Raw genomic sequence first — 13,342 nt, forward strand, 5'->3', positions numbered from 1 at the left:
GAGTGAGGCGGGCGGGGCCGGAGACTATAAAGTGCGTGGGCGTGAAGCTGTCAGTGTCACTGTGGAGCGGCGCCCGTAGGAGCCGGTGGCGCTGGGGCTCCGCGGGCTGAGGCCGCCGGTGAGCGCTGGGAGCGGGAGCCCGGGGAGCGGGGCGGTGGGACCGCTGCTCGTCAGCCCGCGGTTCGTGTCGGGGAGAGCGGCTGAGGGCAGGAGCGGCGCGGGAAGATGCGGGGCGGAGGAGCGGGGCCCCGTCCCGCCGGCTGCTCCGCGCTGGGATCGCGCAGCGGAGCTCGGGGCGGTGAGGGGACCGGTCCCGAGTGGGGCCGAAGGGGGAGCTGAAGGTGAAACGGGGGAGGCCCTGCGGGGCCAGACCCGGCTCCCCGTGTGATTCGGGGCTCAAATAATGTAACTCAATAACTGTTACTATTTTCTTATATTATTATAAGCACAGTGTGTAACAACTTAAATAATAAAGTGTAATAAGGCCCAATAAAGTTTCCCCGCGGCAGGTGCTGCCCCCGCCCGTTCCTCCCCATGCAGGTGCCCCCAGTTCACAAGCACTTTGGGTTCGCTCCCCGTTCCCCGTCACCCCGGGGGTTCCAGCCCCAGCCTGGGATCCGCTGTTCGCAGGGCCGGGAGCGGAGCCGCAGGGCTGCGCTTCGGGCCTGGAAACCCACGGGGGGTGCGGGCTCGGGGCTGGTTCGGGGCTCAGCCCCGGCCCGAGCGCTGCCCCGGGGACGCGAACCGGGGACCCAGCGGCCGCTCCGTCCCGAGGTGGGCGGGGCATAGAGGGGCGGGGTCACCGACCAACACCTGCGATTGGCTGGGGACCAAGGCTCTATTTAGGACCTGCCGCTCAAAGCGATATGGGGACAGTGGTGACAGCTCGTATTGGTGTGTGAGTGATGACGGTGACTGATTGACAACCTTGTCACCAGCCCGCAGCGCCGCTGGGAGAGCCGGGAGCAGCTGCCGGAGGAAGGAGCTGGAGCCGGGACAGATCCTAGAGCTGAACCTGAGACAACACAGAGCTGAAATCACAACCAGGTACATAGGGCTGGAGCTGAAATACAGAACGTGGGCTGGAGCTGAAATGAAATCTACAGGGCCGGAGCTGATGCAATAAAGCTTGTGGGAAAAACACTGGAGCTGAAAAATCACTGTAGGGTTGGAGCTGCAACATCCCAGAGCTGAACTGCAGCCGGGAGCTGCGGAGCTGAGAGAAACCTGCGGGGCTGGAGCTGAACTGATGGAGACATGGAGCTGAAATAAAGAGTCTGCAGCATGGATGGAGCTGAAATAAAATCTATAGGGTTGGAGCTGAAAAATCACTGTAGGGCTGGAGCTGAAATGTCACAGAGTTAAAAAAAAAGTAAAGCTTGGGGGAAAAAGGGGGTTGGGCCTGAAACAAATCTGTAGGGATGGGGCTTAAATAAAGATCTTGGGGCTGGAACTGAAATAAAATCTATAGGGTTAGAGCTGAAAAAAATCACTGTAGGGCTGGAGCTGAAATAAAGCTTGTGGGAAAAAACACTGGAGCTGAAAAATCACTGTAGGGCTGGAGCTGAAAGAATCAGTGCAGGGCTGGAGCTGATGCAATAAAGCTTGTGGGAAAAACACTGGAGCTGAAAAATCACCGTAGGGCCAGAGCTGCAACATCCCAGAGCTGAACTGCGGCCGGGAGCTGCGGAGCTGAGAGAAACCTGCGGGGCTGGAGCTGAACTGATGGAGACATGGAGCTGAAATGAAGAGTCTGCAGCATGGATGGAGCTGAAATAAAATCTATAGGGTTGGAGCTGAAAAATCACTGTAGGGCTGGAGCTGAAATCTCACAGAGTAAAAAAAAAAATAAAGCTTGTGGCAAAAAAAGGGGTTGGGGCTGAAACAAATATATAGGGATGGGGCTTAAATAAAAATCTTGGGGCTGGAGCTGAAATAAGGATCTTGGGGAAGGGGCTGGAGCTGAAACACCATAGGGCAGGAGCTGAAATCAAATCTATAGGGTTGGAGCTGCAAAAATCACTGCAGATCTGGAGCTGAAATAAAGCTTGTGGGAATAATACTGGAGTTGAACACACCACTGTAGGGCTGGAGCTGAAAAATCACTATAGGGCTGGAGCTGAAAGAATCACTGGGGGACTGGATCCCAGAGCTGAACTGCAGCCGGGAGCTGTGGAGCTGAGAGAAACCCACGGGGCTGGAGCTGAACTGACGGAGACCAGGAGCTGGAGCTGAAATAAATCTATAGGGATGAAGCTGAAATAAACATCTTGGGGCTGGGGCTGGAAGAATCACTGCAGGGCCGGGAGCTGAAACAAAATCTATAGGGATGGGGCTGAAATCGCACGGATTAAACAAACAAACAAACAAACAAACAACTTGTGGGAAAAGAGCTGAAAAAAATCACTGTGGGGCTGGGGCTGGAGCTGAAATAAAGAACTCGATGGGTCAGATGGGGCCGGGCAGCTCCACTGCTGAGCCCCGGGGCCCTGCCCAGGAGAACCTGCTGAGGAGGTGGAGGAGGATGAGGAAGGTGTGGAAGCGCAGGGAGAACCGCGCTGTAATCAGTGACAACTTCAGGGCTGGGGAGGAGGAGGAGGGAGGCGGAGGAAGGAGCCCCCAGGCTGCAGCACTGTGAGGGTTTGCTGGCACAGAGGCTCTGCCCTGCCTGACCTTTGATTATAAAATAAACAATCGATATTACCTTTTGGAGTGTGTGTGTGTGCATGTACAGCTTGCCTTCTGCCTCCACACAGAGCCCAGTCCCACACTGGGGAAAAACATGTGGTGAGGAGGGGAAAAACCAACAACAAACCCCACAAACAAGCTTTTGGCTGAAAATCCTCACCTTGTAGGCAGCACTAAGAGCCCCCATCACTGGGTGCTGTGCCTGTTGGGGTGAAGCCCTCCCCACAGAGAGGTCTCAGGAGGCTTCATCTGCAGCCTCAAACACCTTCAACCAGGGACCCCTTGGGATGGTGCCCTGGAGGGAGCACAGCCCCCCAGCCCCCGCTGCTGTCTCTGGGGTGCTTTGCTGGACCAGCCCTTCCCTCGGAGCCAAACCCACCCCTCTCCATGTGTCACCCCAGGGCAGAGCCGCACACTCACAGGAACTCGAGGACGTTGGCCTGCAGGAAGGTCTCATAGGAGGACAGCACTTGGTTTAGCTGGAAGAAAGCAGCACCCGTTAATAGAGAAGCTTTTGCAAATTCCCCTGTGTGAGGAAGGCACATACAGGGGTGTGTGATAAATAGAGGGGAGTCAGCTGGGTTTGCCCAGGGCAGGACACGCTGGTGGACGCCAGAGCCCCAGAGATGGCCCAGCCGGGGCTCCCACCAGCCCAGAACCAGCACCAGGAGGGAACATGCGGCACCACGGGGTGCGACGGCCCTGCCAGAGGTGCGGGGAGCCCAGTCACAGTATCACACAGTATCACAGTATCACAGTATGTTTGGGATTGGAAGGGACCTCAAAAGCTCATCCAGTCCAATCCCCCTGCTGGAGCAGGAACGCCCAGGTGAGGTCGCACAGGAACATGTCCAGGCGGGTTTGAATGTCTCCAGAGAAGGAGACTCCACAACCCCCCTGGGCAGCCTGGGCCAGTGTCTGTCACCCTTACTGAGAAGAAGTTTTTTCTCAAATTTAAGTGGAACCTCTTGTGTTCCAGCTTGATCCCATTACCCCTTGTCCTATCATTGTTTGCCACCGAGAAGAGCCTGGCTCCATCCTCGTGGCACTCACCCTTTAGATATTTATAAACATTAATAAGGTCACCCCTCAGACTCCTGCAAACTAAAGAGCCCCAGCTCCCTCAGCCTTTCCTCACACGGGAGATGCTCCACTCCCTTCATCATCTTTGTTGCCCTGCACTGGACTCTCTCCAGCAGTTCCCTGTCCTTCTTGAACTGAGGGGCCCAGAACTGGACACAATATTCCAGATGTGGTCTCACCAGGGCGGAGTAGAGGGGCAGGAGAACCTCTCTCGATCTACTAACCACCCCGCTTCTAATCCACCCCAGGATGCCATTGGCCTTCCTGGCCACAAGGGCCCAGTGCTGGCTCATGGTCACCCTGCTGTTTACCAGGACCCCCAGGTCCCTTTCCCCTACACTGCTCTCTAATATGTAATTTCCCAACCTATACTGGAACCTGGGGTTGTTCCTGCCCAGATGCAGGACTCTACACTTGCCCTTGTTAAATTTCATTAGGTTATTCCCTGCCCAACTCTCCAGCCTGTCCAGGTCTCTGGATGGCAGCACAGCTTCCAGTGTCAGCCACTCCTCCCAGCTTGGTGTCATCAGCAAACTTGCTGATAGTGCACTCTATTCCCTCGTCCAAATCGTTAATGAATATATTGAATAATATTGGCCCGAGTACTGACCCCTGAGGCACTGCACTAGATACTGGCCTCCAACTAGACTCCGCACCATTGACTACCACTCTCTGGCTTCTCTCCCTAAGCCAGTTTGCAACCCACCTCACACCTCCTCAACTTAGCTGTGAGGATGCTGTGGGAGACTGTGTCAAAGGCTTTACTGAAGTCAAGGCAGACCACATCCACCGCTCTGCCATCATCCATCCACCTTGTTACATTCTCATAAAAACTATGAGGTTGGTCAAGCATGACTTACCCTCAAACCCACCACCCCAGTCCAACTGCTCTGCACTACGCATGGGTGGGTGACAGCAAACCCCCTGTGGTGCTAATTTGTAAATAAACAGGACTGAGGCCCTCGTTCCTCGCAGGTTGAGCTGGACACCAAACCTCTGCCAGCAGCTCCTTGCCCACCTGGCCAGGAGCCATCTCCAGCCCCAAGAGAAGGTCCCCATGGGGACAACGACAGCGATGCAGAGCATGGCGAGGGTCACCATGGTGAGGGTCACCATGGTGAGGAAGGCCACGGAGAGGATCATCATTGTGAGGATTGTCATGGTGAGGAAGGCCATGGCGAAGAAGGCTGAGTGGAGGATGAGCATGGTGAGGAAGGCTCAGTGGTGAGGAAAGTGATGGTGAGGAAGGCTCAGTGGTAAGGAAGGTGACGGTGAGAAAGGTGACGGTGAGGAAGGTGATGGTGAGGATGGCCATAGTGGGGAAGGCCAGTGTGGGGATGGCCGTGGCTGTAAAGGTCCTGGTGAGGGGGAGGATGGCCATGGTGAGGAAGGCCATGGAAAGGAATGCTGTGTTGAGGAAGGTGATGGCGTGGCAGACCTTGGTGAGGAAGGTGATGGTGAGGATGGTGATGGTGAGGATGGTGATGGCGAGGATGGCCACGGCGCGGCAGCCTGCGGTGAGGACAGCCGTGTGAAGATGCAGAGGGCCGTGCCGGGGCAGCCCCGTCCCACCTGTCCCCCTGTAGCCCGTTCACATCGGCTGACATCGCCCGGCGCCGCGGGCGTTAACCGCGACCTCCAAGCCATAGAGAGGCAGCGAGAGCGGCCCGGGGCGGAGCCGCTCTGGCCGCGCGGGGAGAGGCGGGCGGCGCCGGAAGCGGAAGTAGGAGCGGCGGCGCTGCTGGGCCGGGGGGGCCGGGCCGCAGCCGCGGAGGGACCGGAGGGGCGGTGAGCGGCGGGAAGGCCCGGGGGGCGGCCCGGGGCGCGGAGCGGGGCTGGTGGGGCCGGCGAATGGGGCCGGGCCTGGGCCCAGCCGCAGCGCCCCGCTGTCGTACTTGCGTCCCCGGCGGAGATCGGGTGCCGGGGCGGGCGGTGCCGTGGCCCTGAGCGCCCCGCTCCCCCCCTGCCAAAGCGTTAGCGCAGGTGACGCGGGCCAGGGGCGGTGGGGCCGGTTTGTACCGGGGTGTTTGTAGGAGGCGGCGGGGAAATAACTCGTAGCGTTCGTATAAACAGCCCGTTTCCCAGGGGAGGCCTCCGGCTTAAAACCTTCCCCAGTTCCGTCCTTGCCTGCGCCCTTTGCGGGGGTCTCTGCCCACACCCCCCGGGTCGGGGGCTGCGGTGGGCTGGGAACGTCCTTGTCCCCTGCGGGAGCCCCTGAGCCGGGCCCGGTTGGAGCGGGGAAACCTCTCGTCTGCCCTCAGATGCATCACTGTAAGAGATACCGGTCCCCGGAGCCGGAGAGCTACCTGGGGCAGCGCTGGAAGAGGAGGAGATCGCGGAGCAGGGACTACGAGGGGAGGGTGCGGTACCCGCCCCGCAGGGATCTCTGCAGGAGATCGCGATCCAGAAGGTGAGAGCAGGTTGGGGCCCGGGGGAGCGAGCAGGGAGGGACGAGACCCCCGTCCTCCCTTCTGATTGTGTTTGGGAGCTGGCACTGAGCAGCGGCAGCTTTGGTTTCCTGACCGCGGATCAGCTTTAAACCCGTAAATCCTAGGGATGGAAGTCAAAGGCTTAATCGTGTGTGGCTTCCCTGACACATTTCTGCCTCTCTATCTAGCCAAAAGTTCGTCCCAGAGCCATGTCTTTAATATTAACAAGGGAGAATGTGCCCTGGAATCATGTTTCCCAGTTCTAATGCTGTGAAGGCATTAAAGTTGGTTTTTTTTCCCCAGTCACCTGCTTCCTTCTGAAATTATTACAAATCTAATTTAAAGTAACAACACCCCTATGCTCTCAGAAAATATCTGAGTGTCGCTAACTGATCTTTCCTGCTTCAGCTCTGATTTAGATTAAAACAGGCTTTTGCAAACAGACAGTGGGACCAAGAGCACTTACTCGGAGCAGGACTCTGCCTTTCGTGCTTTTTCCAGGCTTTTAAACACGTTCTTGTTTGTGCTGCAGCCATGACCGGATGCCTTACCACAGGAGATACAGACGGGACAGCGACGCCTACAGATTCGAAGACCGAAGCCCATCTTTTGGAGAGGATTATTACTCGACCCGCTCGCGAAACTGGCGGCGATCCCGAGGCAGAGAGCAGCACCGTCCAAAGAAACACCCGCACTACTGCCGGAAACACAGGACCAGGTCTTGTAGCAGTGCCTCCTCGGTGAGTAGCATCCAAAATGAGATCAGGGTTTTAACTGCTCTTACCTCCTTTCAGCTCTGAACACTGGGTGAGTACCTCTAATCCCTTTCTTTTTTTTTATGTTTGTTTTCATTACGTGGAATGTATAATCCAAAAATCTGTGTTTTGTTAAGCGGGAAGCGTTTGTGGCTATTGGTTTTTACTAGTCCAGCCCCTGTAGCTTTAATAGGTGAGGAAACTAAGCTGCGTTTGTTATGGTTGAGGAGGGGATGAGGGAAAGCTGGAAATGGCGCAGACAGGACAGGCTGACAGGGTGAGCCTTGGCCGCAGGCCAGCCCGGCTGCTGCAGGGGATCGGCGTTGTTTGGGTTTACGTGCAGCCAAGGCCTCGCTTTGCACGCTGCCGCTTCTCGGGGGGGTTTGGTACGGAGCGCTCCCGCGAAGGCAGGGCGGGTGGACGCTGTGCCAGGATCCCAGATGGGATCCGTCAGCCCGGTGCTCCCCGCGGTGATTAACCCCTGTCCTGCTGTGCTCAGAGAAAGGCTCCCACCCCCTGAGGATACACACATGTTCTCTCTGCCTAGTGCCACACAGGTGTCCTTGCATTTTGGCTGCTTTGAGTTAAACTTCCCTGTTTTCCACCCTGAAATGTAGTATTCCTTTCAAGGATGAACTGGGAATACACTGAAGTGTTCTGAGGTGTCAGACCAGACGTCTGATGCTTCACTCCTGTAAGGAACGTTTCCATCTTTCCCAAGTTTGTTGCTTTTAAATGACTGAGTTAAATCTCTGTAGTTAGAGTGGAGATCTGTACGGCTGGGAAGTTCTGACTGTCTGTTGCTTTCCTCCTTTTATTCCCAGTTGACTTTTTAATTTTAGTTTTAGAAAGAGCCAGGGTTACAAGGAAAATGCTCCAGTGCGGTTTGCATGCAGTGATAACAGTGAACAGGTTTGGGCTGGCCTGATCTCAATCCTTTGAAGTCTCCCAGCTTGTCTCAACTGTCCCCTCTGCCTTCTCCTCCCTTTCAGCTCATCTTTTGGGATTTCATTGTAGCTCATTATTTTGGATTAGCTGGGGGGGTGGAACGGAGGTGACAGGTGCAGAAGAGAAGCCTGATAGAAGCTCAGGCATGGAAATGTAGAGCTTTATATTAATGTCTGTGGCTGTAGAGATTGTAACTATTTTTAATGCTAAGTAGAAAAAGATCAGGAATTAGGGTAGCTTGCTTTGTGGACCCCAGGTCCTTTTGGGAGCATTTGGCTGGTTTTCCAGTAGAAGCTCGCAGTAGCAGGGGTGAAGAAGACGCCTGAAGTGGAGTGAAACATTCCCTGGGGATTCACTCAACCATCCCTCTTCCTAAAAGTTCTCCCAGGCTTCAAATCACATCCCAAAGGCACTGTGCAACACCAGGTCTGTTTGCAGCCAGTGTGGATTTGGGATCATTGTGGTAGTTGGTTCCCTCAAGAAGGGGAGGGCTGGTTTGTAGTGGGGGTAGGATACGGCTCCGGGGCACGGGTGATTTATTAACCGAGGTACAAATGAGTGAGCTGCATGGAGGGAGGGAGAACTGCTACCCTGGCTTCTACTGGACAACTTGTCTGACCTGACAGTTCGCATACTCTGCGTCACCTTTGCCAGCAAAGAAAATGATGTTCTTCTGGCAAAACCCTCCTTCTTCTCCCGCCTCTGGCAGCATCCTCAGGTGCTGCGGAGGGAGCTGCTCCTCTGTGGGGAACGGTGGCGCCCAGCTGAGCCACCCTGACCCTGCGGCTCGGCAGCTGCTGCTCCCCTTCGGAGAAGAGGGGGAACGTTCCTGCCTCAGAGGCACCCGAGGCCGTAGCTAATGAGAGATTTTTTTCTTTACATACCTGTAGCTGTTGATTACTTTTCTGTTTTGAAGTTAGTTTTGTGTCTTGACGTGTCCCTTGCAATATCCCTATCGTTATATATGCTGTGTGCCTTATGAAATGCTGGGATCTGGAAAATCCGCCCACCGCCGCACCGTCATCTCCACCTTTGAATGACAACACAATCCTGCCACTCGGAACTGGGCGCGCTTGGTCGTATGCCGTTTCGGGGGGCGGTGCGTACAGAGAAGCCAACAGAGCAGTAAGCGCAGCAGGAGCGTGGAAGATGACAAGGAAGGCCACCTGGTGTGCAGGATCGGCGATTGGCTTCAAGAGCGATGTACAGCCACCTTTCGTAAAACTTTACCTCTCTACTTTCTATCCCCATGTTAGACGAGATCTCTCGTATTGTACTGGAGGGGTCTCTAGTGTTTTTATTGCTTATAAATGGACTGAGCAGTAAATTGCCTGAGGCAGACAATAGAGCCTTGAGTTTTAAAGAGTGTAGCAGTGAGAGACTTTATTTTTTTTTTTTGCTTTGACAATTGATTGCTGTGAAATTGCAGGACCTCAGCTCTCGCCAAGCCTCTGAAGTTCACATCCGCTCCTGTTTTCTCTCCTAGACGAAATTGTCGGCAGCCTTGGCGAAGGCACTTTTGGCAAAGTAGTGGAGTGCGTGGACCATGCCAGGTGGGCGTCTTTCCCTTCCAGACGAGTCGTGTGACCCCTCTGCGTCACACTCACGAGCGCGGCAGGATTAATGCTGCTGGTTTGGCCTGGGACTCCGCCAGACCAAACTCTTGTCACCTTCCACTTGTTGCTGTGGCAGAAGTTACTTTGTAGAGGAAGCAGAAAGTGGCCTGGTTCATACCTGAGCCCCTGAGTTTGCAGGCTGATATGATAAGGGAAGCAGGGGAGTTCATTCCATGGCTGAGGGCTTCAGCACAGGCTGCAAACTCCCCCTTTTATTATTTTTTTTTAACCTCTCCTGTGTTTTCACTTGACCCCTGTCTCTTCCTGACCTTTTGTCTGGCTCCGAGCCACCAAGTCACCTCAGTGTAGGAGCTGCTGGCAGCTCCTGCCTCCTCCAAATTCTTTCTGGCACTGCCAGAGCGGGGAGGTGGCTGCTGGAAGCACAGTGACCTTACAGATTGCTGTGTCAGGAACCTGGGCTGGCAGAGCCGGCTGCAGCTCTCCCTGGGGCGTTGTTACTCAGCAATAGCTTTTTGCTTCAAATTAACTACTGGTCAAGCGACATAAGTCTTTGGCAGACCTTGAGAGCTGCTTTGGGACCCTTTTAACACACAAAAACGTGACTCAGGTGATTGGGATGTGGCTTCTCCCTGTGGACTGAGGACATCCAGATGTAGGCTTTTTCTCTGACTCCATCCTTTGGTCTCTTCCCTTACAGAGGCAAATCTCAGGTGGCACTGAAAATCATAAAAAATGTTGGAAAGTACCGAGAAGCAGCCAGGCTGGAAATTAATGTCCTGAAAAAAATCAAAGAGAAGGACAAGGAGAATAAATTGTAAGTTCCTGCAGGACTCCTGGGTAGGCAGTGCCATGACCTTACAGACAAGTAGCCTGCTTGGGTGATATCCAAAGAAACATGGGGCAAATTAACCAAAAGCGTGCTTCTGAGTCAGCTGGCTCAGAGCTTTTGCTCATCAACCACTCCTGAAGTAGCCAGAAACTGGGAGAACGACTGTTTTGTCAAGTCCCTCACGTCTTTCTCTCCCCACAGCTTGTGTGTCCTGATGTCAGACTGGTTCAACTTCCACGGCCACATGTGCATTGCCTTTGAGCTTCTGGGCAAGAACACTTTTGAGTTCCTGAAGGAGAATAACTTCCAGCCATACCCTCTCCCTCAGATCCGGCACATGGCCTACCAGCTCTGCCATGCCTTGAGATGTACGTCACCCAGGGCCACCATGTCCCCCCAGAGCGGGTTGGGAGGGAGATGAGTTGGCTTTGTGCTTTGATGGGCAGAGTTGTGTGGGTTCTGCAGTGTCTGCTTCTTCTATATATTTTTTTCTCTCTCTCTTTCTCTCTGCCGCCTGTGTAGTTTTACATGACAACCAGCTGACTCACACTGACCTCAAGCCAGAAAACATCCTGTTTGTCAACTCAGATTTTGACACTCTGTACAACGAGAAAAAGGTGGGTTATGTCCCAAAGAGAAGGGACTAGACCAGGAATAGCCTGCCTTTGCGTCCGTGTTCCATACGTGCCCACAGGGCCTTAAAAGTCTGTTCAGTGAGAGGAAACTGGAACTTGAACCTCTTCTTTCTCTATCTTCTAAAAGCTGTAAAAGCTCCGGGCCATGAAGTGGAGCAGCTTTCCTTAACACTGATCTAAGATGTAAAGAGCTCAGAGTTTCAGTATAATCCTTCTGATTAGTGTAGACACAGCGGTTCTGGGGTCAGAGCGCTCTTCTCAAAGCCCAGCTTAATCCTGAACCAACTCTCAGCAGCTCTGAGGACTTCTTGTTTGCTTGCAGAGCTGTGAGGAGAAATCCATTCGGAACACGAGCATTCGTGTGGCGGACTTTGGAAGTGCCACCTTCGATCACGAGCACCACACCACTATCGTGGCTACCCGGCACTACCGTCCGCCAGAAGTGATTCTGGGTGAGTGTCACTGGTATTTCGGGAGTCTCGGGCAGGTGGAGGAGAACAGTTGTCCCAGGGATGCTGTAGGATGGTGCTGTCTAGAGGAAAACCAGCTTGAGAATGCTCCAGTTCTTGGGGACAGCCTGTTCTGTGTGTTGCTGCAACATCACCTCAGTGGTCTCGAGGTCCTGGTTGTGTGGAAGGAACTTGCAGATAGTGAGATGCAGCGCAGAGAGCCGAGGAAAACCTGTGAGACTTGGGAAGTGTTCAAATTGGTTCTGGGGAACACAGAGTCAGCGTAAGTTGAAACTGAATCAGTCCTCTTGCCAGTGTGCAGAACGCTGGAAATCACACAGATAACTTGTAGGGCTGCCTCCATGTCATCCCGGCAGTTTCAGCGAGGAGCAAGTAGAAATCTGGTGGGGCTTGTTGGGAGAGCAACGTTAACGTGATTCTCCTTGCAGAGCTGGGCTGGGCGCAGCCATGCGATGTCTGGAGTACCGGCTGCATTCTGTTTGAGTACTACCGCGGCTTCACGCTTTTCCAGGTACGATTCATGCAAGAGACACCGTCCCCTACAAATCCTTAGTGTCTAAAAGGGCTCAGACTTGGGTGAAGGGAATGGAAATGCAGAGCAGGCACTGAAAATCAAAAGGCAAGTTTGAAAATAAGCCCTGAACAACCCCTGGTTTGAGGACTCGTGCCTTGCTGGAAGGATGAGGTTCAGATCACTTGTGGTGAAGAACAGAAAAATCAAGAAGTATAGGTGGACAGGAGCTGCCGCATTCCTGACAGAGGCTTGTCCATTCTTCCCTGTACTTGTGTAGGTGACAAAACTTCTGCCATCAGGTCTCCAAGTTCTGAATTAATGTACCATTGCTCTTTCCCTTTGCAGACCCATGAGAATCGTGAGCATCTTGTCATGATGGAAAAAGTCCTCGGGCCAATTCCATCTCACATGATCCACAGGACTCGGTAAGAACCTGTTCCTGAACTTAAGACAGTCCAGTTAACTGTTTGTAGCTAATTACTCAGGATACCAATTATATCCTCACATCGAGTCTTCACTACATGGGTGTAGCCCTACTGAACATCATCTTTCTTCTCCAGAAAGCAAAAATATTTCCACAACGGGAACCTGGTATGGGATGAGAACACATCCGATGGGCGCTATGTCCAAGAGAACTGCAAGCCCCTGCGGGTAGGTGCTGCTCTGTGGCTGAACTGCTCTGCGGTTCCCTGCCTGAGATCAGTTAAGTGGGGCTTGAGGATGGGAATAACTGGGAAATAGGATTTTATTGGTCTGGCTGAAGCAGGACAGGCACTAGGGAAACAGCCGTGACCTTGCTGTGCATCGTGAAACCAGGGCCGAGGGTTCAGAGCCCTTCTGTTTCAGACGTACATGCTGCACGACTCGCTGGAGCATGCCCAGCTCTTTGATTTGATGAGGAGGATGTTAGAATTCGACCCTTCCCGGAGGATCACCTTCTCAGAAGCCCTCCTGCACCCCTTCTTTGCTGGCCTCTCCGCAGAGGAAAGGATGCTGTGTGGTCGAGGCGCCAGCCGGGACCTCAGCAGATGACAGCGATGTCTGCTGGATTTGTACATACAGGATCGGTCCAGCCTCGGCAGTTCAGGTCCAGCCTCGGCAGTTCAGCCCCGCTCGCTCTCTTCTCCCCGAATTTAGAGGGGTTGGGGCGCTGCAATAAAGACCTTGGATAGGGGAGGGCAAGAAAAGCTACATTGGAAAGCACAGATTTGTCTATTTATATGTTGTAAAGTTAAAATAAAGTGTTTCTTATTGTTTGATACTTCCCTTGTAGACAGGTAGAGGGTTCTTTTGCTCCCAGCTTTGCCTTTTCTGCAAAGGAAGATGGAGATGTTAAAAAAATTAACTGGAAACTAAGCAGCAGGAATCTTTGCTTCACTGGAGGGTGAAAGCGAGGGCGAGTGGACCGAACTCT

At 53.8% G+C, this 13,342-nt stretch overlaps 1 protein-coding gene and 1 long non-coding RNA gene across 2 annotated transcripts; both read left to right on the top strand.

Annotated features, from left to right (window-relative positions):
- The first annotated feature begins 75 nt into the window (after positions 1-75).
- Positions 76-1,808, top strand: LOC309443779. The gene is made up of 2 exons (XR_014184858.1): positions 76-118; positions 939-1,808. It is a non-coding gene; the product is annotated as an uncharacterized lncRNA (long non-coding RNA).
- Positions 1,809-5,468: 3,660 nt separating this feature from the next.
- CLK3 (CDC like kinase 3) lies at positions 5,469-13,189 on the top strand. The gene is made up of 13 exons (XM_082060844.1): positions 5,469-5,559; positions 6,033-6,181; positions 6,733-6,940; positions 9,013-9,106; positions 9,390-9,456; positions 10,178-10,294; positions 10,511-10,677; positions 10,832-10,926; positions 11,267-11,396; positions 11,843-11,925; positions 12,274-12,353; positions 12,489-12,579; positions 12,775-13,189. Exons 2-13 carry the CDS (start codon positions 6,033-6,035, stop codon positions 12,958-12,960), a joined length of 1,467 nt encoding a protein of 488 aa, XP_081916970.1. The 5' UTR covers positions 5,469-5,559; the 3' UTR covers positions 12,961-13,189.
- Positions 13,190-13,342: the final 153 nt, after the last annotated feature.

Source organism: Streptopelia decaocto, assembly GCF_964273445.1.
Source record: "Streptopelia decaocto genome assembly, chromosome: 9".
Classification (NCBI taxonomy): domain Eukaryota; kingdom Metazoa; phylum Chordata; class Aves; order Columbiformes; family Columbidae; genus Streptopelia; species Streptopelia decaocto.

What these genes read in the sequence shown, in the direction of transcription:
- CLK3 (XM_082060844.1), top strand. Translation starts at nt 6,033, where the DNA reads ATGCATCACTGTAAGAGATACCGGTCCCCGGAGCCGGAGAGCTACCTG. An exon ending in GCTCTGCCATGCCTTGAGAT is followed by an intron (nt 10,678 to 10,831) that starts GTACGTCACCCA and finishes CCGCCTGTGTAG; the next exon opens with TTTTACATGACAACCAGCTG. An exon ending in CACATGATCCACAGGACTCG is followed by an intron (nt 12,354 to 12,488) that starts GTAAGAACCTGT and finishes TTTCTTCTCCAG; the next exon opens with AAAGCAAAAATATTTCCACA.